Source organism: Colossoma macropomum, unplaced genomic scaffold, assembly GCF_904425465.1.
Source record: "Colossoma macropomum unplaced genomic scaffold, Colossoma_macropomum, whole genome shotgun sequence".
Lineage (NCBI taxonomy): Eukaryota > Metazoa > Chordata > Actinopteri > Characiformes > Serrasalmidae > Colossoma > Colossoma macropomum.
In genome coordinates this window covers 30,711,799-30,732,588 of record NW_023494788.1, presented here as the reverse complement: position 1 = coordinate 30,732,588, position 20,790 = coordinate 30,711,799, and the positions used below count along the sequence as shown (strand labels likewise).

The window sequence follows — 20,790 nt, the reverse complement described above, 5'->3', positions numbered from 1 at the left end:
TCATACTAACTGTGATAGAAGTGACCAGGGCCCTTCTCCCCGCTTTACACATACAAAACTTACACGCCACTACACAATCACACTCTGGTTTTAAGCCCTGTAAACTGTCTTCTCCTCTGGATCCCTGAATTACCGCATCGTATCTGACAGTGAAACTACACCACTGCTGCTGAGGCAACGCCGCTGTGCTTCGTGCCTTTCTGGAACCAACCGGTTCAATCTCCATGGTAACAGCGACGCCCCTGATTGGTGCAGCTCGCTGTAAGACTTGTGGGTAATGCATTTTATTATGAGGAATGAGGCAAGAAAACGCGATTTACAGACTCACAATCTTGGTAAGTCTGCGCTAGCTAGATAAAATATTACAGGTAAAAAAATTAAAATCCCTGAGGTGATTATGAATGGGATTTTACTTCCAGAACCAGACCGTTCAGCTCTGCTGTCTGTAATCACACAAAACACTGTTGAGTTATGCGCGCGCAGCTTCTGCCTTCGCGGGGCATATATATTTCAGCAAGTTGTCACTGAGATTATCAGTTCGTCAGTCCTCAGGTCATCGGAGTAAATAACCAAGCCTCAAGTAAGTAGATTATGAAAAAATGAAATCTACAAACTGCTGTGTATACATACATAAATAACTATAAAATAAAAACAAACTATAATAAAAATAAACTAAAATAAAAATAGTTGTTTTTTAAAAAAAAGTTTTATTGATGGGTATTCAGTTTAGTTGTGACAGTGTAAAAATTCAACACACAGTTTTCTTTCTTTGCAACCATTCTTAATGCAATTCAAGATTTTTAGTGATTTTGTGACTAAACATGTATGTGTAACAAATTTATTTAACAATTTTATTTGTCCAGTTTTGAATCCTTGTTTGGCACGACCTGCTTTACTTAGCTAACTAGCTAACATTACCAGAGCCAGTTTATCTCTATAAGTTCTCTGTAGTTACCAAAGGAGGGCTTTATAGATTCCGCCTACGATTAGCCAAGCATACATTTTGTCACAAAACAATAAAAGTATTAAAGTAAATTAAGAACAGCTAGACGAACATCTTTACACAGATTTTTGCATTCCATGACTAAAAGGTGGCTATTCAAATCTCCACAGAATTTTTAGTCAGATTAGCTACTGGGCTAACCACCAAGTTTATTCTCCTCAAAGTCCCCACAGTTTTTCACTCTTCAGGGATCGCCATGGTTACTGTTGCTACATCAAAATCTGCAAAGTGCTATTTGATTGGTCAGTGGACAAACCAATCGCAAAGCTACCTGAAGCCTGAATTCTCGATCAGTGGTGCCGCCAAAAATATTTTTCGGGCATGCTGTATTGCAAACTAATGTTAACCGATTAATAATTAAAAGACAAACCAACAATATAAACATCTCACGACCAAATAGTAGTTAATGTCGTCATACATTATGCAGGTAACGTCTGAAAAACAAGTACACTGCCCATGAGTCCTCACATTCCACACAAGCCATTCCAACAATGCATTCCATAATGTCAAGTTCAAAGCAGACTACAAATCTTGTATTATAGAAATAAAATGTAATGCATCTTAACAATCTAAATAACCTTTTTATTACATATTTCATCTAATATTAGAGTGAACTAAGCAAAAGTGGGACACTTTTTTGGTATGTGCCAGGAGTTCAAATTTCGACCATGCCTAAAACGATAATGCCAAGCCAATTACAACACCCAATACCAAGACATCGTCACGTCAACCACTTCAACGTTACGATATATCAAAAATATTGTCGACTAATGTTAATTCACCGAACTAAAACATTACCATTAACTATTTTACACGATGCTAACATCAAAATATGAAACCCTTCACCATTCCATTATCCATTAGCATCTCAATACCATTAGGGGTAAATTAAAAAATGAACTCACCTTAAAATGAACTCTTATAAGGTGCTTCCGAGCGATACTCAAAAAAATGTGTACACTGATAAATAGAATGATCATTGTGCTCTTTCTTAAGCACAACGCCTGATTTGACCTCCACTTCATTTTAAGTACGTCGTTGCACCAAGCACATATCCTTGTAAACACGATGTTCAACGGGAAATCAGTAAACTGGAAGTAGTGTGCCCCCTAATGGACTGGCACCACTGAACAATTTCCTTTTCCGTCTTACGCACACGCTGACACAAATATTTTTTGGCCGATTTGAACAGTTCAGTTTGATCAGTTTTTTTCTGTTACGTTTTATATACAGCCTTATAGAGCTAATGACACAGCAATAGGCCCACTTTGTCTCAGTGTATGAGAACAATTTACTACACCATTTACTACACGGCCATGGTTTGTTCGCCAACCAATCAACAAGCGAAATATTTGCATATAAACAGTTTAATTGTAGGTAATACAATAAATTCGGTAAAAGAGTATGAATAAAAGAGTATGGCCTGAATGTATTCTTAGTTTGACTGTTTTGCTCTTTTGTTTCCTTAGAATGTTTTCGAAACAGGAAACGCAATACTCTAGAGCAGCTCCTGTCCGAGTGAAATGTGTGGCGAAATACACCATGACCAGGGCCGAAAATCATAATATCGGGAACGACGGGGTGGTCATAAAAACCTTTAGGTGATTTTTACTCTTTCCCGAATAATCTGTTTGTACGTTATTTTTATAGTGATTAAGTACCGTCAAATGGTTTCTGATCCCTGGCGATAATATAGATAGTTTTCCTCCAGAACATTCTTCTCATCTTCTGTTTGGGTCTTGATGCTTCTTAAATGGCTCGTTCACCATTCTTCTGATTCTCAGTTGTTTATATGCCTTCGTTGAGCGCAACGAAGCTGCAACCCACCAAAAGTGGTCATGTGCCGCTCCAAAACGGTACTCTGCACTGTACAGGGAAACGGCTTGAAGTCTCGTGCCGGAGAGAGGTGGTTCTTGCCAAAATAATTCTGGGTGAAAGGAGGACCATCACTCACCTGCGTGTTAAGCGGGAGGTCAAGGTAGTTTTTAAGTCTTATTTAACAATAATGATACAGATGTAAACAAAAACCCATATACTGAAATTTAACAGTAAAACATTTTATATTTGAATTTTTATGATTTATACATCCTTAAAAATGTTGCTAAAACAAATTCATGCGCATAAATGCTCGTTTTAATCATGATTAGAACGATTAGAAGTAGTTTTTAAATATTAATAATATACTTTTCATTTAAATATTAAGAATTTCTTCATCATACATAAAATCATTTATTTTTGTATGTTTGAAAACATTGCAGTAAAGAACATGATTGCGTAACAAAGTTTAGCCTATTATTATTATTATTATTAGTAGTAGCAGTAATAGCAGTAGTATTATATTACACTGTTATTAATTCTTGCCATTTTATGAAAATAGCTTTAAAGAGGTTTTGAAATACCAAACTTGGCAAGTATTTTCTTCTCTGTCCATATAATAAACATAATCATTAGCTCAGGAATGAGGAATTGATCAGGACTGGGTGTCCCAAAAGCATCTTAGCACGAAGACCATTGTTAAATGGTAGCGCCAACATTACATTAATCGTTCTCTTGCAGTTAAGATTATTATAAAGCTTTTTGGTAAACTGGGCGCTGACTGGCTATTGCGGCAGCACACCTAACCACGCCTGAGGGATGTATTCACTTAGCCCCGGTTTACAGCTGCACCGCCCCACACGCCCTTGCGCCGCAGTTTTACAATTTATTTTTGTGCTTGTGCTGTGATCAGAGGGTACTTATGTTTAGAGCTTACTCTCATTAGTATGTCTTGTGCTTTTCGCAGAAGACGGAGATCTCGAGAATGTGTTCGGAGGTGGAGATAGTGGGCGTCTCCACTAAGCCGGACACAAAGGAACCAGTCCTCCTGACTTCCACAATAGAGGAGCTTACTATTCCCCTCGCAGTGTGGAGAGGGGACATTGACGTGACTGTGGCTGAAGCTTTGCCAGTCAAAGTCACAATCACAACAGAAGGAGGAGTAGTACGTGACCTACAAAGTCCTCTTTTTTATGAGGCTTGAGAGGTTTTGTTGTTCTGTTTTGTTTGTTAGTTTGTTTTTTATTAAATATTAATATGCTCTCTTCATATGTGTTTGAGACCTCTTAATAAAAATACATAGTTTCTACTATCCTATCTAAAAAATCATAGAAACCATCAGAAGTTTCTGTTTGTTCCTGCTGGTTTTATAATATTCAGTTATGGTATTCCGTGTTTTTTTCTGATCGGTCGGTATCAAAATGTAAAGAACTGTAATAGTTTAATAGGTAACGTTTTAAATAGGTAACCTGTGTCTGACTCTAGATGGATCTGATGGTTTTCTAATTGGATCTAAAGGTGTTTACAGAAAGCGTCATCTCTAATGGAGTTAAGCCAATTCCCTTTAAAGTGTCATTACATGCTGCACACTAGAGTTTTTCCTAATTGCATTTTTTCAGCAGGGATGGACCATGTCGTTTAGAGTCATATCTGCTTCTGCTTGCGCATAGCCATTTTCAGACATTTAATAAAAAAAAATTGATAACACAATATATGCTACGTAGGTAAGCACTCTGATCTGCACTGATGGACGGGAGCTATACTGGGCTGGAAGGAGGTTTAATCTGTGCTGCACACAACGTTTTGATGTGGAGAAATCCTCAGAAAATTATAAATAATGAAATATACATAAGGTGTAATATAAATCCAAACCGAAGAATGAACCCTAAGGTCAATTATTAGACAAAAACAGTATTTTCTAATGTGTAGTTTTTGTTTCTAATATGTAAACTGATTCAAGGGCAATAGTAAATTAGAATTTTAATTGAATTTTAAAATTATTAAATGTACATATAAATTTGAGAGTTGGTCTGTAGTTGATTTCGCCTGTCCAGTTACTTTATAAATAATAAAACTGAACCGATGGAGTACTTTTATATAGTGGAAACCACAAAAAACAACACCAGTAGATGGCAGTATAATGCTGCGCAGTGTCTGGTCTGACCTAATATTAGAAGGAAGCAGCTGGAAGAGGCTATTTTCACAAACCGGCTCTGCTATTATAATAGCTTAAGGGGGGAAAAATATGAGTGCGTGAGAGTCGGAGTTGTTCTCTAGTACCATTAAGAATTTTAAAATAAGAAAATAGATGTAGAAATATGATAATTCTAAATAAGACTTTATGTCTGTTGAATATCGTTATATGTTGTAAATGAAAATGAATTTAACAAAATTAATAAAATGGAGCTAATAGTTGGCTAATTTAAGAGCTGACTGAGAAATATTTGTCAGTGTTACTTGTTAGCTATAGTTACGTTTTGGGCAATAAATGTTATAAGCAAGTTTTTTCTAATATTGTATTTTTAATTAATATAAGCTAGGGATGTGGTGGCTACTGTAACCTGGTCTAAAGACTTGTATTACCAAACTATTATCTGCTCCAAGCTAATAATGTATTCACAAGTTTCATGTGACGTTATATGATAGCTATCTGGCATGTTTTAAGCTGCGCTACCAGATTGGTTTGTCCTGTAGTAACGTTCGAATGAAGAGATGGTCACTGATCACAGTCAATCAATTAAGTCAGTCAAGTAATCAAAACTGATTACTTGTAACTCAGTTTGCACAAACCACCGATTGCATTTTCTTTAGAAAATAAGTAAACAAAATTGCACAAACACTTGGGATGTGTAGAAGCTTTTTTTTTTGGATTGTTGCACCATTTCCTAGCATTTCTTTAGCCGTGTCCACTTAAGCCCTGGTTAGTTATTATAGTAATTATATCACAGTCATGCAGTAGCCATTCTTATGTATTGTAAACAGACGGTTATCTTTTCTTCATTATTTAGGAAAATTAGACGTTAAGGGGCCCATATAAGGGAAAACGTAGAATAATTAATTTTTGTTACATAAAACCATACAAATGTTATAAGTGGGCTTCATGGGAAAAAACAACACACAACTTTATTTTGTGCTTCTAAGGTATTGTTGTCATTGTTACTGTCACTGAGGTGAGCTATTTATTTTTAGTAAAACATGTATTCGCAGCAGGATTCGACTCTGAACCGACTCCACAGACAGAACTGTGAAGCTGCTAGGAGTTTGATTCAGATGGCCGTGTGAATCGGTTCGACTGATTCACTGAAAAGAATCAGTTCAAAAAAAGGATTCGTCGCTCGCGAGACGAGAACTGACATTCCGCCTCTGCTATCTGAGGACTGATTTCTGTAGCTCTGATAAATGATGGCTTTAAACTACATTTTACTGAACACATGAACATAAGTCACATTTAATTTGATGTCTAGGACATAATTCGGTATATTTTGATATCATTTGTAGCGTTACTAGTGGTACAGTTTGTTGTAAAGCTGCTTATCTTTCGTTAACTGCTAAGCTAACAAGCTAACCGAGAGGCTGCTAGCTAGCGTTAGCAAGCCGACTAACTCCGGACTGCAGTTCCTGACGGTTATTCTGCAGAATCTGCATGAAGCTGACCGCCTGTTTAAAGTTTAAAACAACACGGAGAGTTTTAGTTTGTCTTCTTTTGCTTTTTAACCACATTCATTGTAGCCTATACACAATATAACGTTAGCTAACATTAGCATACATACGCTCACTTTACTTCACACACTAGCTAACCTTAGCTAAGTAAATCACTATGTTAGTGTGTCCTCAGCCCCTAGGTTTCTTAGTCAATTATTGGCTATTGGTTAGGACTTACGTAGTAAATATTAGCATTTTTATTAATTTTTTTGAAACTGGTATGTACATCACATAGCTTGTTATGACAGTAAATAAGGTAACTCTCAAAATATGTGCACAATTTATTTAACTTACTGTGATGTAAACAGAGTCACTCAAAATAGTTCGAGGTAAAACGTTTTTGGTAAATTGTACCAAAAAAAAACTGACTCCTGGTTTCTTTACAGTGGTGGTGACAGGAACCAGAAGTTGGGATGTGTACAATACAAATATAGTTATTTTACATTTTGTAAATGACAGTAAACGTACACATGCCTTCTGAGTTTATATGGAATGTTGATGATGGTAAAATAGTGGTAAATCTGAAATAATAAGTTTTCTTTGGGGACTGTTTTGCCTCACAACACCCTGCATGTATCGCTCCACCATGAATGGACAGATGAAGCAAATTTAGAGGCATTGAACTCTTCAGAAGTCTGGTTCCTGTCGCCATCACTGTTAACAATTCAGACTCAGTATGTTTCTCTAGAATGGAGCATCTCACACCAAACCTGAATGACTCTGTTTACATCTCAAACATGTACCAATGTGCCTGATCCAGCTCATGAAGGGCTCCATAATCAGTTGATGGGCTGGATCAGGTGAAATGAAATATATATTGAAGGAATATGACCAGGATGGAAAAAAAACATGGTCTTAGACAGTTCATTAGATGTACTGTTTATATTTTGTTTTCTTGTCTGCTTATCTTTATAGCAGAGCTACGATACTACTTTGTTTTAGTTCTGAAAGTTTGTCTTAGACAGCTTACTCTGTTCTTCCATAAAGCACACATGAATACTAAATTAATGATTTTTGTGGTGCTCAAATCAAATTGCTCTTCATTTACAATAACTTGCACACTGTGACATGTAAATGTATTTGTACATCATGCTATTCTGCATTTATTTATATTTAATGAATTGTCTTTTGATTTCTGTGTGTTTTTCTTTACAGGACGTCTTTAAGTCAGACAGTGCTGTTCTGTGTAAGTTATTTTGCTTATCAGTCTAACAAAGTTGCTCTTTATTCACAAAACACAGGCATCTCCGCATGTATAGACAAAAGCATGTCTTCATGATATGTATGTGTGATGTTTTAATTACCTTAATCAAGAGGGAGTGCTCCAGTGTTGTCCAGAAAGCAAGCTTAGTTTGTTTTGGACAGTATGTTGTATATATATGATTAATTGTCTTCTTTCTGTTTCTGTGGCTTCACAGACAGTAAGTGTTTAAAATGTCTATCAGACGATTCATTGAGGTACTAGGCAAGCCTACCACACATACCATGCTAATATGTGCATTTCAACAGTGAACATCTCAGAAAGCAAAAAAGAAAAAAAAAACCTTTGCCAGACACATCACCAAAACAGCAATGCATAACGAAATTACTGATTTGTGTAAAACTACATTTTCCCTTTTACTATAATTCTTGAATCATATGACTGACTATGGAGATTGAACTTCTCACGATTCAGTTTTCATCAAATTTTGGTGATAATAGGTGTCAGTTTGTTCCTGCGCAGCAACATGCATATTTCTCTGCTTACTAGATGTACTGTTTATCCTTAATTGTCATCTTGTGTATTTGTCTTTACAGATCTTCATAACAGACAGTGCTGCCCTGTGTAAGTGTTATCCTTTTCTCTCAGTCATGATTTTAAGCTCTTGCATAAAATTAGTAATACATTCTAAAAGTTATTGTTGCTCCATATTCTCAAAACCTCATATATTGGTATTTGACGCCAGTATTATGCTACTGTGTTACATATGTAGAATGTTACATATCTTTTAATGCCATCAATCCAGTAGCAGTAAATGAGGCCAAATTTCTTTTATTTTAGACCATTTTTGTATGTTTTATCCTTCTCCCTGATCATGGAGCTTTGTTTTTACAGGAGTTCTTCTTCACAAGCCTCGCTGCTCTGTGTAAGTTGGGAACATTTTTCTGAAAGGGGAATTGCACTGATTTTTCAAATTTAATAAATTACGTAAGTATATTATTATACGTCCAAAATTTTATTGCAAAACTATTTTTTATTTTTTAGAATAGGTTATTAGATAAGTATATTCTAAAGAGAAAACAGAGTACTTAAATGTGCAATGAAACTGTTGACATTTAAACAAAGTCACAGGGGTTCTGGAGATCCTTAAAAAGTGTTGTAGATGTTGAAAATTTAATGACTTAAAATATGTCTGTGTGTGTGTTGGGGGGGGTCTTTTTAAAAAGACTACTACTTGAAGTGGTCTTGGGGTATTTAGTTCCTATCACTACTGCTGTGAACAATTCAAACTTTCTGGTAAGGTTTTCTTCAGTGAAGCATTTGACATCAAACCACTCTGAAGGACTGTTAATGTCTTAGTGACATAACTATATAGACATTTTGAAAAATCATTGGAATTCTCCTTTAAGTCTAATAGTGCAGTACTAAAACAAACTTGAATGCCTTTTCTTTTGTTAGCATTGCTGTAGACTGATGTCTTTTTTTGTTGTTGTTTTTGCTTGTACTGTTGTTTGCAAACAATTGCAAGCCCATGGACAAATTATAGGTTTTGTTGGTTTTCTAAAGTGAAAATGGTTAACACAATCTGTACCAGGAACACACTTAATATGGCATTTCTGAACATTTTACTGCACAATTTATATTTACAGTTTAACAAAAACGACATCAGTCTGAACAGATCAGCTCCTAAACCGACCCGCATGCGCAAAAGAACAATGCTTCACGTGGCAGCTCATCTTTTCAGTTTCAGGAGCTTTCAGTTTCGTCCTCGCCAGCATCACAGGAGCGAGTTATAAAGTTCCAGTGGTTGACAGCTGGACTCATCACCCAGAATGTGTTTGAGTTCGCCGAAAAAAGGGCAAGTTATTCGGCCACTTCCTTTTAACTGTTGTCTGACGCTGCAGCCTCGGTCTCCTCCGGCCGCGTTCGGCCGTTTCGTTTGAACACGGAGCGGCTGCTCTGAGTCTCTTCTAATGTTTTGGTACAGAAATATCAACCTATATTTCTGAGTCTCAGCAGCGCGAAATTATGACGAATGTCGAGTTGGATTGACGTAAAAGTCGCATGAATTCCGATCTGGCTGTTCAGACTGAGTCGCATTGCCGCGGATCGGATACATATCGGATTTCAGAACCACATATGAAAGCGTCTCAAATCGGAATTAAAAACGCGTTTTCAATGCGTTTTTTGCTGTTCACACAGCCACACAGATGACACATCTGTGTCACATATGAGGAAAAAGATCGGATTTGGGCCACTTTTACCTGCTGTGTAAACGTAGCCTTAGTGACCTACTGACCTTTGATGAGTTACCAAGTACAATACAGACAGACTCACAGTGTTACAGCATTATTAAATACCCACAGAGATTCGGGTTTTTAAAGGACTATGCGCCGCAGGGAATGGACGAGTATGTAATCCTAGAGAGAGCTCTCAGCTGTCTGAGAGGTGATGTCACTGACGCGCTGCTGCTGACTGGAGCCACATGCATCGCCGTGTTCAGAGATCGCGCAAGCAGATTCGGGTTTTTTGATCCTCATTGCAGAACACCTGATGGTTTAACAGCTGATGAGCACATGGGCACAGCTGTGATGCTTACTTTTGCAAACTTAGAAGACATGATTGAAAGGTTGCTAATTCTGTATCAAGTATGCCTTGAACTGAAGGACAATCAGCAATATGAACTCCTTCCTGTATCCTTTGTGAACAGAGATTGGGCCACTACTGCAGACACTCATGGCAATCTATCTTGTGAGATTCCAACAATGGTAGACACATGTTCCAGTCTATGCTCTGACCTTTGCCAGTTTATGGAACAACCCATGGCTAAATAAAACAAAACACAAAGAATGAGGCAATATTTCCAAAAACGCATTAAGAAAAAAGAGCAATCCATCCAGACAGAGGGCAAAAAGACAGGGTTAAATTGGAAAAACAGATATGCAAATGATCCTAAATTCAAAGAAAAGATGAAACAGCACATCCCAGTACATTATACTGAAAATATAAATTACAGTACGTAATTATAAATGTCAAAGTTAATTACATGATTAACACAATATATAGAGTAAAGCAAAAACAGTATGTCACCAATAGCTACAAGAATAATCCAGACTTCAGAGAGAAGCAGAGATGGTACGTTACCGATAGCTACAAGAATAATCCAGATTTCAGAGAGAAGCAGAGATGGTACGTCACCGATAGCTACAAGAATAATCCAGATTTCAGAGAGAAGCAGAGACGATACGTTACAGATAGCTACAAGAATAATCCAGATATCAGAGAGAAGCAGAGACGGTACGTTACCGATAGCTACAAGAATAATCCAGATTTCAGAGAGAAGCAGAGACGGTACATTACCGATAGCTACAAGAATAATCCAGATTTCAGAGAGAAGCAGAGACGGTACATTACTGATAGCTACAAGAATAATCCAGATTGCAGAGACGGTACGTCACCAACAGCTACAAAATAGATGACGCTTTCAGGCAAAGGCAGAAACAGTATTTTATAAAACGGTATAGACATGATCTGAACTTTCGTGAACAAAAGAAACAACAATTTAAAAGACTACATCGGACTGATTTGCACTTCAGGACCAATCACAGAGAACACTGCTTACTTTGGTCAAAAAATAGAGCATCTAGACTTAAAATCCTACACAAGATACGCTGTGCACAACATATACAGAGGAAATACAGAGAAACACAACAATACAAACACAACAAACACCACAGGAGAACAATGAAACCCTGAATCCCAAAGTGCTGAAGGCACTGGTCCACTTTAAGGAGATAACGAAAGCTGGTCCAAGTTATATTTGCACAGTATGTCACAGAGCACTGTTTTCTGATCAGGTCCGTCTGTGTGATCGTACACAGAATCCAGTGATGGTTTCAGCTTGCTTGACAGGAGAATATGTTCACAGCTGTTCTCCTAACTGTCCTGATAACTGTGTAACAGAAGAAAGGAAAAGTGAGTGGATCTGCCACAGCTGCCATGATAATTTATTAAAGGGAAAGATGCCTCCCATCACCTCTGCAAACAAACTCCAACTTGCACAGATTCCACAGGAGCTCTGCAATATAAATATACTGGAAAGACATGTTATAGCCAAATATGTGTGTTTTGCAAAGGTCATCAGTCTTCCCAAAGGTCAGCAGAGAGCCATTAAAGGTCCAGTTGTGTCAGTTCCTTCAGATGTTGAAACCACAATGTTTTACCCAGACCGAGGAGTGAATCACAGCTACTCACAGTAAAACTGAAAAGACGACTGTGCTACACAGGCCATTATCACTTTCAGACAATATCTATGCAGAAAGAAACACTTGCATATTCATAATCCTCGGTTTAGTCCACATAAACACCTCACTAAAACTTTTAAGCTGAAGCCTGGAAATTTTAAAAATAATTGGCAAAATATGAGACACCTACAAGAGTTATTAAAGGGCGACTCAACCACTGGACAAATATGGACCCCTTTGGCCAATAAGATTTCAACAGGCATTTGGAGGGCTTAGCATTGAACAATCATCACAAACAATAAATGATGTGTCCATATAGGCATTCTCTAATAGCTTATGAAGTTTGACCTCAATTGACCATGCAGTGGTGCTATTTAACAAAATCAAGTCTTATAAATCTCATCTTGGATAAAAATAAACTACAACATGCCTTTCACTGAGACTGACTTTTTTCATATGAAAGTCTTCAAATTGTCTTAAACTTAAAATAATCTGTGGAGTCTGTAGGTAAATAATTATTAAAAACATTTTGACTTTAATGCACAGAGTGGCTGCAAGACATCAAACGCTTCAGTCTGGCTTTTTTGGACATAAGAACCTATAATTCCATTAGCAGTTCTCTGATTGAGATATAATTTGAAATCACTATACAAGCCATCACCAGATGAAGCATGCCAGGTTTCATTGAAAGTGGTCAACAAAATCCCCTCTAATGCTCAATCTAGTGCAAATTTATTCAAAATGTCAGTATTTCCTTTTAGGAACAGGAAATATGGCAATTTCACTTGAACACATCTTGGCCACCAAATCAGGAATGGCAGCAGTAACTGCATATTGCAAACTTCAACTTGACAAACAGTCATATGCTTTAATATATCTTGTGGCACAGAAAGTTTCTGAATGTTTTATACTACACTGAGCCTGACAATTTTGCACATACAAGTCTTTAAAAAAATAATAATGTTTTCCAGTAAATCATCAAAGTTTGAAGTGATATTTTCAGATTTTTATTGCATCCCACTAGTGTCTTACCACAAAAGCATCTGCCATTGAAGGCTAAGGTCAGAGGTGTAAGTAACGAATTGCATTTACTCTCGTTACTGTAATTGAGTACAGTTTTCCCCTTAACAGTGCTTTTTGGAGTAGAATAAACTCATAGTACTTTTACTTAATTTTTAATGAAATACTGTTACTTCGCTACTTTATTCATAACGTTACAGAGTAAAAATAAATTATTGGTGTATCAGTTCAGAAACCTATAGGAACAGAGAGCGGTTAAATTTAAAAATTCACCAATCAAAAACAGCAGCTCCGACAGGAAAAACACTAGATAGATGTCCAGTTTAGTGAAGAAGGGCAGAGGAGAACTGAACCAGACCGCGTCCAAACGGTCATCAGTATTCGTTTTCACATGAACTAAAGAAAACGGCGTTATTATCAGCGGCCAAACACGAAACCTGCTGAGATCCGCTTTCACAACTCTACACCAGCCTGAGGGAGCATTAACCGAGCTAGCTGATACGAGCTAAATAGGTAACGTGTTTACGATTTTCTTCTTTCTTTTATAATGATTCTATTACACTGAAAAATCGTTTGTGTATATTTTATTACAGTATCTGTCAGCTACTTTAGTTAACAGGTGTCGCCCATGAATTTTACCCATTTAAAATTCAGCCTAGTTTAGTTGCTGTTTTGGAGATAAACGGTCGTGAACGGCTGCGAGACAAGAGATCTAGTCTAATACAGGCCCTTCATCAACTCTGCACAGTGATTCTGTCACACTGTCATTGACTGGCCTGATCTGATCCCTCCCCACCTCTCCGGCCTCTCACTCTCTGTCTCTCCCTCTCTCTCTCTTCCCCTCTCCGTGTTTCTCTCTTCCTCTCTCCCTCTCTCTGCCTTGGTGTTTGTCTTTAACTGTGAGAGGCTGTGTAGCTGTTTAACTGTGAAATACAGTAATAAGTTTTAGATTCTGTATGAAGTGATCAGCATGATTACTAGTGAAATACAGTAAAAATCAAAGTTGGGTAAATTGCTGATGTTGCTGCTGATTTTAATGGTGTAAATGTTCTGAACTTAATTAAACAGTAACAACCTCTGCACAGTCTTTCAGGGATTCTAAAATACTTTACTGGTAACAGATAAACTAGGACGTCATATATAATTATCTAACCTTGAAACACATGCAATTTAATGTAAACCTTGTTCCTTATACAGTTCACAGAAAGGTGTGTAAATATTCAGTAGTGTACTGTGATCAGTCTCAGCTTTTAGAACTTTAGCTTTAGTGTTTTTCTATACAGATTATTTCCAGTGATGTAGCAGAGTAAGCTCAGAAATATGTTCAGGTTGTGACAGCGGACTAACTCAGCACTAAAGTTGTTTTTGAACAAACTACTTATTTACTCTTACTTGAGTAATTTTACTAATACTTTTACTTGTACTTGAGTAAATTATCACTACAGTAACAGTACTTGTACTTGAGTAGGGATTTTCAGTACTCTTTACACCTCTGGCTAAGGTCCTTGGTTCAATTTCACCATCAGGGATAATGGATGGATGTATAAACCGTACTGCATATATCACTTAAGGGTCATAAGAAATGTAGGTCTTTCTTAAAAATCTGTCTTCTATGACCAATGACAGCTGAGGGTGTAATTGAATTCATTTTCTATTGTACTAATCAATAATCACAATAATTGAAAGTTGGGAACAAGTTCAAATATGGCACTTCAGTCTACAACCCCAGCCATTAAGGCCTGAACTGACTGAGGTCTGCTCCTTCTCAAACAAGCTGAAATGTAGGTAAGTAAAAAATTTCAATACATGAACAAAAAACTTTCCAAAAACAACACATTTGGAATAATTATTTTTCATTATTTTATATTATTATTTTTCAATTATCTACATTAGGAAAAAAACTGCATGAGTAAGACTAAAATTAATCTGTATCAGTAAGAGTTTGTGGCATGGAAGGGTTATGAGCTCCATTACAAGGGCCTAAATAGGATTCATGAAATCAAATGCAGCACAATGATCTAGGAAAACAATAATATTCTCTACACCAGAGATCAGGGGGTTTGAAAATCAGTGAAAATCAGTGGGTAACAAATATAGTTGTATAAAGTATTACATTTTGTAGATTTCCTTATGAATCCAACCCAGGCTCCAAAGAACACAGACTATTCTTCTCAGAGGGAAAAATATAGTTTTACTGATGTGTCATTTTACAGTTGTACAAGAAAAAACAAAACACTTTTTTACTCACACCTTTGCACATGCTCACCCCAAGCAATGAACCCATATCTAGTCATTTAACTTCCCTTCAAGATGATCCCAAGTTTACTTGAATAGTGACATCTATCAGTTTCTGTTTATTTATACCAATGCTTGTTGCAAGGCAGAAATCAAAACTATCAAAGATCCAAGATTTTTTATTCTGAAGATTGTGTAACTATTTACAAAATCCCAAATTTAATTTAGTAGTGAGTGGGTCGCACTCTGTTCTAAATGGAAATTAATTTAAAATGAATGAAGGAGTGAATGATGAATGATCACATAAGAATGAAAGAAAATTTCCTCTCTGTAACTAAATCAATCAAATTAAAAAAAGGAGTTTTGGAAATCTAGCTTTGGATCAAAGATACTAGACCCGTAAAAAGACTAAACTAGTTCTTTCCTAAACAGTTTGCTACAACTTTTCATTAAGTAAGCACAATTACTTAGTAAAATAAAGACAATTTCAGAAATACATTTTCATGTACACAATCAATAAAAAACTCAGGTAACTGATTTTAAAAATACTTGTACCTCTTTCTTTAAGATAATGATCATATTATAATTTGAATAAGTAGAAATTGAGCGGTAGCAGCAGTAAACAAAATAAACTTGGTGACAAAAAAAAGCAGCACAAAACACACTGAAAAAATTCACATATGAGGGGTTTTGTACTCTAATAGTTTTACAGTATTAGATCAGCTATCTAGCAAACCTAAGCCTATACTGTTTTTTTATGTTCATTAAAGTAACTTAATATAGACTGTTATCCATTGCAATAAATAAAGTATTTTAAAGAGAGGACACAAATGAAGTGATGCACAAAGGGACAGGCTGGATACGGACAGCCTGGAGGATATAGTTTTTACATATTCTGTTTTGATTTTTTTTTTTTTTTGATAAAGTATAGTATAATAGCCTTCTGCAACTCTTATCTCAAAGAATGACTCTGGAACTTAAACTGTGATGTATAATTGTAAACAATTATTTATATAACAAACAAATATTTATATAACATTTCAAAGTACAGCTACACAGGCACTATATGTCCAAAAGTATCCCCACACCTCTTCAGTTAGTGAATTCAACTAGTTTACTAGCACTCATTGCTGACACAGGCAATGAACTGCTCACATAGCTTGTAAAGCATAGCCAGTAGAAAATGACACTTCATCTATCAGTATATTCAGTGGTCCACGAGAGCAGCATAACAATCCATTCACAGCACAATGTTTTTAGTGACTTGGCACATTAATACAGAATTCAACTGTTGTGAAGCATAGGTGTGCGTATATGGAGTGTTTTGCAATGGTTTTGAACATGTTTCAGCTAATCAAATTTAAAGACCAAAGGAATCTGTCTTATAATGAACTTTTGGACATATAGCATACTGTTGCAATATCATAGGCCTGTTGAGTACATCAGAAATCTCTCTCTTCAAATATAGGATCTATGGCTACTAGTGCAATTTTACTTTAAATACTACACTAATACCGTACTCATGTTGTGTGGTTGGTGTAGTGTAGTGGGTAACACCTCTGTCTTCTACGCTGTAGACTGGAGTTCAATCCCCGCCTGGGTGAGCACCCTACACTACACCAATAAGATTCTCTGGGCAAGACTCCTAACATTAGCTTCGCCTACCTGTGTAAAATGATCAAATTTGTAAGTCGCTCTGGATAAGAGCGTCTGTCAAATACCATAATTGTAAATGAAAGCTGAAATTTATAACAGATGTTGTAATAGGGTATTTATTAGGGGTGTAATGGTTCAGTGGACCCCTGTTTTTGGGTCATAGTTCAGTTCATATTGTGTGGTTTAGCTAGAATTATTTTGACCAACTCAGAACCGAAAATGTTAGTCATACAAATTTAACACAAGACGTACAAAATGAAAACAAAACTAAAGAAATTACAGAGTGCTATCTTACAGAGTGCTATATTTCTTATAAGGTTCTCTTTTAAAATGGTTGCAAAGCAAAAAAAATGTATCTTTATTTTTTTCAAATATCTCGGCCCCCCCATGTGTGCTAATTTTCACTCATTCTGACTTAAATGCATTTCTCATTTTGCCAGTTTTTGCTTTGTTTCTATTTGCTGATTTTGCTGATATATTTTTCGCTTCTGGAATTGCTCTTTTTCTTCTGACTTTTGTCACTTTTTAACAGGGGGCACGTCTTAGAAGAGGGTGTTTACCTGCTGGTCAACTGATTTGGAGTGATGGGTCTTCTGAACACATAGCCACACCCACTCAGTGAGCCTGATCTGGTGATCTGTTTAGAACATGGCGGAGCCTTTCATACTCGGTGTAGTACTGCCAGAGAGGATTGCGGCAACATATCCGACCTTATGAGCAATGTTTGTTAATATATTTGTTAATGTAACGCACACTCGGGGTCCTATGTCACCCTGTGTAAAATTGGAAATTGAAGTATATTACGTAAACTTAGCTGTGTGCAGCTTTATTTTGCTAGCGCTACCCAGCAAAGCTGTGTCTGCTAAAGAGCTAATAAGCTAGGTGAACTTTGCAGCTGTTAAATCTGAGTTTATTGGCCCTGCTTCTGGAGACCTACAGCTTCACATGGTTTCAACTACTCCTTATATCAAAACACCTGATCCTGCTCATCAACTGATTATCAAGCCCTTCATAAGCTGAATCAGGTGTGTCAGGTCAGGAAATCTGTGGTACTGTGAGGTCGAGGGAAATAATGCAGCGCTAACCTAACCACACTAATAAATGGAAAATACCGATTACTGCCAGCTATGACTTACTGCTGCTGTGAGAGCTGATAAACAGTTTAATCACTACAAAATGAATCAAATCAATTTCTCCTGGTTGGCCGTAAGTTCTGGGGTTATGAAGGCTGTTCTGTCAGTCTTATGTTGCTTCTACCCATAGAATCCCTCAGTGTCAGTCACTGAAACAGGCTTCCTATCTCAGAACACTAGCTTACAGAATGCTACTGCTCCAAATTACTAGTCTTTACATTAATACAGCAAACTAACTTTAGGTATTTAGGCAATTATCATTATCAGCATGAATAGCAGAGTTATCCCTAGCGGACAGCTTCGAACTTTAAAGGTGGTGCAGTTTCGTTCATTCATAAACAACGTTTGTTAAAGATGGTTAAGATGGAGCATTTGAGCAACAATAAAAATTGTTTATACATGGTTAAATGTAAAAGAATACATTCATTTCCTCAACACAGAACAGCATAAAATATTTTAACACCACTGTTATATTTTTCATGACATGAGTGAGCAAAAATAGCCAATGAGCTGCAGCACTCACCAACCAGCACTCAGTAGCAGTGAGTGTAGCAAAACCCTATTGCTGTAGAAAAAGGAAACATACAGGTAAGTTTTTTTGCTTTTTTAGTGAAATACATCCTTATACTTTCTAGAATGAAAGTTCTGGGCAAGAAACTATTTTAACTTTTTGTTTATAGACATTTAGCTCCATTTACTCACATTCATTGAGAACTCACTTTCAGTCATGTTTTTGATATAACGGGGGAAATAGGAAGAGGACAGGCTCCTTATAAATCTGCTGTATTTTTTAGCAATTTTCATTATTTTATTTGGCCATGTAATATAAACTTTTCCCTACAACAGTCATTTTTCAATCTTCAATCTCTTCTGAAATAAATTATAATTTAAAGAGGACATAAACCCCTAGACTGCTGCGTTTTTTCTAATAGAAGAATTAGGCCAGTGTGAAGGGTCAGCCTGTGCCGCCAGTCGCCAGCAGGGGGCCGAAGTCCAAGAATCCCCAGCGCTAATTAGCACACCTACTGGTCTCAGCTTAAAAGCCCACACCAGCTACAGTGCTCTGTTGCACCTTTTAGAGGGGCTAATGGTACAATACTCTACACCAAGGTTTGTATCTGAGAAAATACCAGAAAAGACAAAACAAGAAAAGACAAGAAGAAAAAAAGGGAAAAGAATCCTGCTAAGAACAAAGAAAAGACAAACTTAGGCTATGTTTACACAGCAGGTAAAAGTGGCCCAAATCCAATCTTTTCCTTCATATAAGACACAGATGTGTCATCTGTGTGGCTGTGTGAACAGCAAAAAACGCACTGAATCTTACATTTTCAATTCCGATTTGAGACGCTTTCATATGTGGTACTGAAATCCGATATGTATCCGATCCGCGGCAATGCGACTCAGTCTGAACAGCCAGATCGGAATTCATGCGACTTTTACGTCAGTCCTACTCGATGTTCGTCATAATTTCGCACTGCTGAGACTCATAAATATTTAGGCTGATGTTTCTGTACCAAAAATCTAAAAGAGTGTTCTAAGAGTTTTCGAACGAAACGGCCGAACGCAGCCAGAGGAGGCTGCAGAGAAAAAAAAGTTTAAAGAATCCGAGGACACGAACCAAAGAAGCGGCCATGGCCGAATAACGTGCTCTTTTTACGGCGAACTCGAACACACTGTGGGTGATGAGTCCAGCTGTCAACCATTGGAACTTTATACTCCTGTGATATGGGAGGCAAATCCAGCCAAAAAAGAAATTAAAATTAAAACTATAAAATGAAAATGCAAACTTCTTTTTGCCATTTCTTTTTCCAAACATCTGCGCAAATATCCTGCCAAAATTGAAAATGAAATGAAATGTCTACATTTGCAATTTCATTTTTCACATGAGCACGGGACAAAAATAAATTTAAAACAGCTATTTGTCATTTCATTTTAGTCGTTATTCTGGTTTTTCATGGCCAAATCTAAAATGAAAAAGCTAATAGAGAAAAGAAAATCCAAGCTTCACTTTGGCTTTGGCTTTTCTTCATGAAATGCAGAATATGTGTCAAAACTAAAATCAAAATGCAATGTTCACGTTCTCATTTCTTTTTTCACAGCAATCGGCTACATATCTGACAAAATGAAAATGAAAATGCAAAACTGATAAATCAACAGCAAAGTCACAGTTTGTGATTCAGTTTTCGGCGTGGATGTGCTTTAAGTGTCAGAATGAAAAGGCAAATGCAAACGAACATCGGCGCCACCTGCTGGACATTTACTTTACATTTTCCACTTTTCGATTTCGTTTTCAAACTGACCAACATGCAAATATATGTTAATTAGCACTAGGCGGGGCTACGGTACATTTTAGAACATCCTCAGACCTCCGAGTCAGTGCCTGTGTTTTGGCCATTGCCCCCCTAAATGCCTGTGCACTTTCCAGACTTCATAAACAGCATTTGTCCACAGAGATGCTAGTCAGTGCAAGGTGTCTTTAGCTTGAGCAGAAGCTGCAGTACAGCCCACCTGTAAGGTCTGAAATGCTGCCTTCTGCTACCAGTCTCTGAAGAAAAACTGTCTCATGGTCCACGTTGTGCATGGCCTGCTTCAACATGGTGGTCATAGGTAGATTTTCATAGTAATGCAGTGGTGTCTCCTTCTGGCTGAGGTTGTAGCCGAAGCCTGCTAAGCTGACCTCATCACACAAATAGGTTGCCAAGTTCAGGGCAGAGACACCTAAGGTAGGAATATTCTACAGAGAAACACAAGACCACAGAGAACAAGAAAATCAGAACAACA

General features: G+C 37.0%; 1 protein-coding gene across 2 annotated transcripts in view; it reads right to left on the bottom strand.

Annotated features, from left to right (window-relative positions):
• Positions 1–9,955: 9,955 nt before the first annotated feature.
• st3gal5 (ST3 beta-galactoside alpha-2,3-sialyltransferase 5) overlaps positions 9,956–20,790 on the bottom strand; it is a 66,698-nt gene continuing 55,863 nt past the window's right edge. Inside the window, exons 7-8 of one of the 2 annotated variants that reach the window (XM_036569159.1) lie at positions 20,518–20,743; positions 9,956–11,673 (exon numbers count right to left, since the gene is read on the bottom strand). In XM_036569159.1, the coding sequence (XP_036425052.1) occupies positions 11,618–11,673; positions 20,518–20,743 (282 nt within the window). In that variant the 3' untranslated portion in view covers positions 9,956–11,617. Of the gene's footprint in view, positions 11,674–20,215; positions 20,744–20,790 lie in introns of those variants that run through there. The other variant, XM_036569160.1, reaches the window with a different exon arrangement.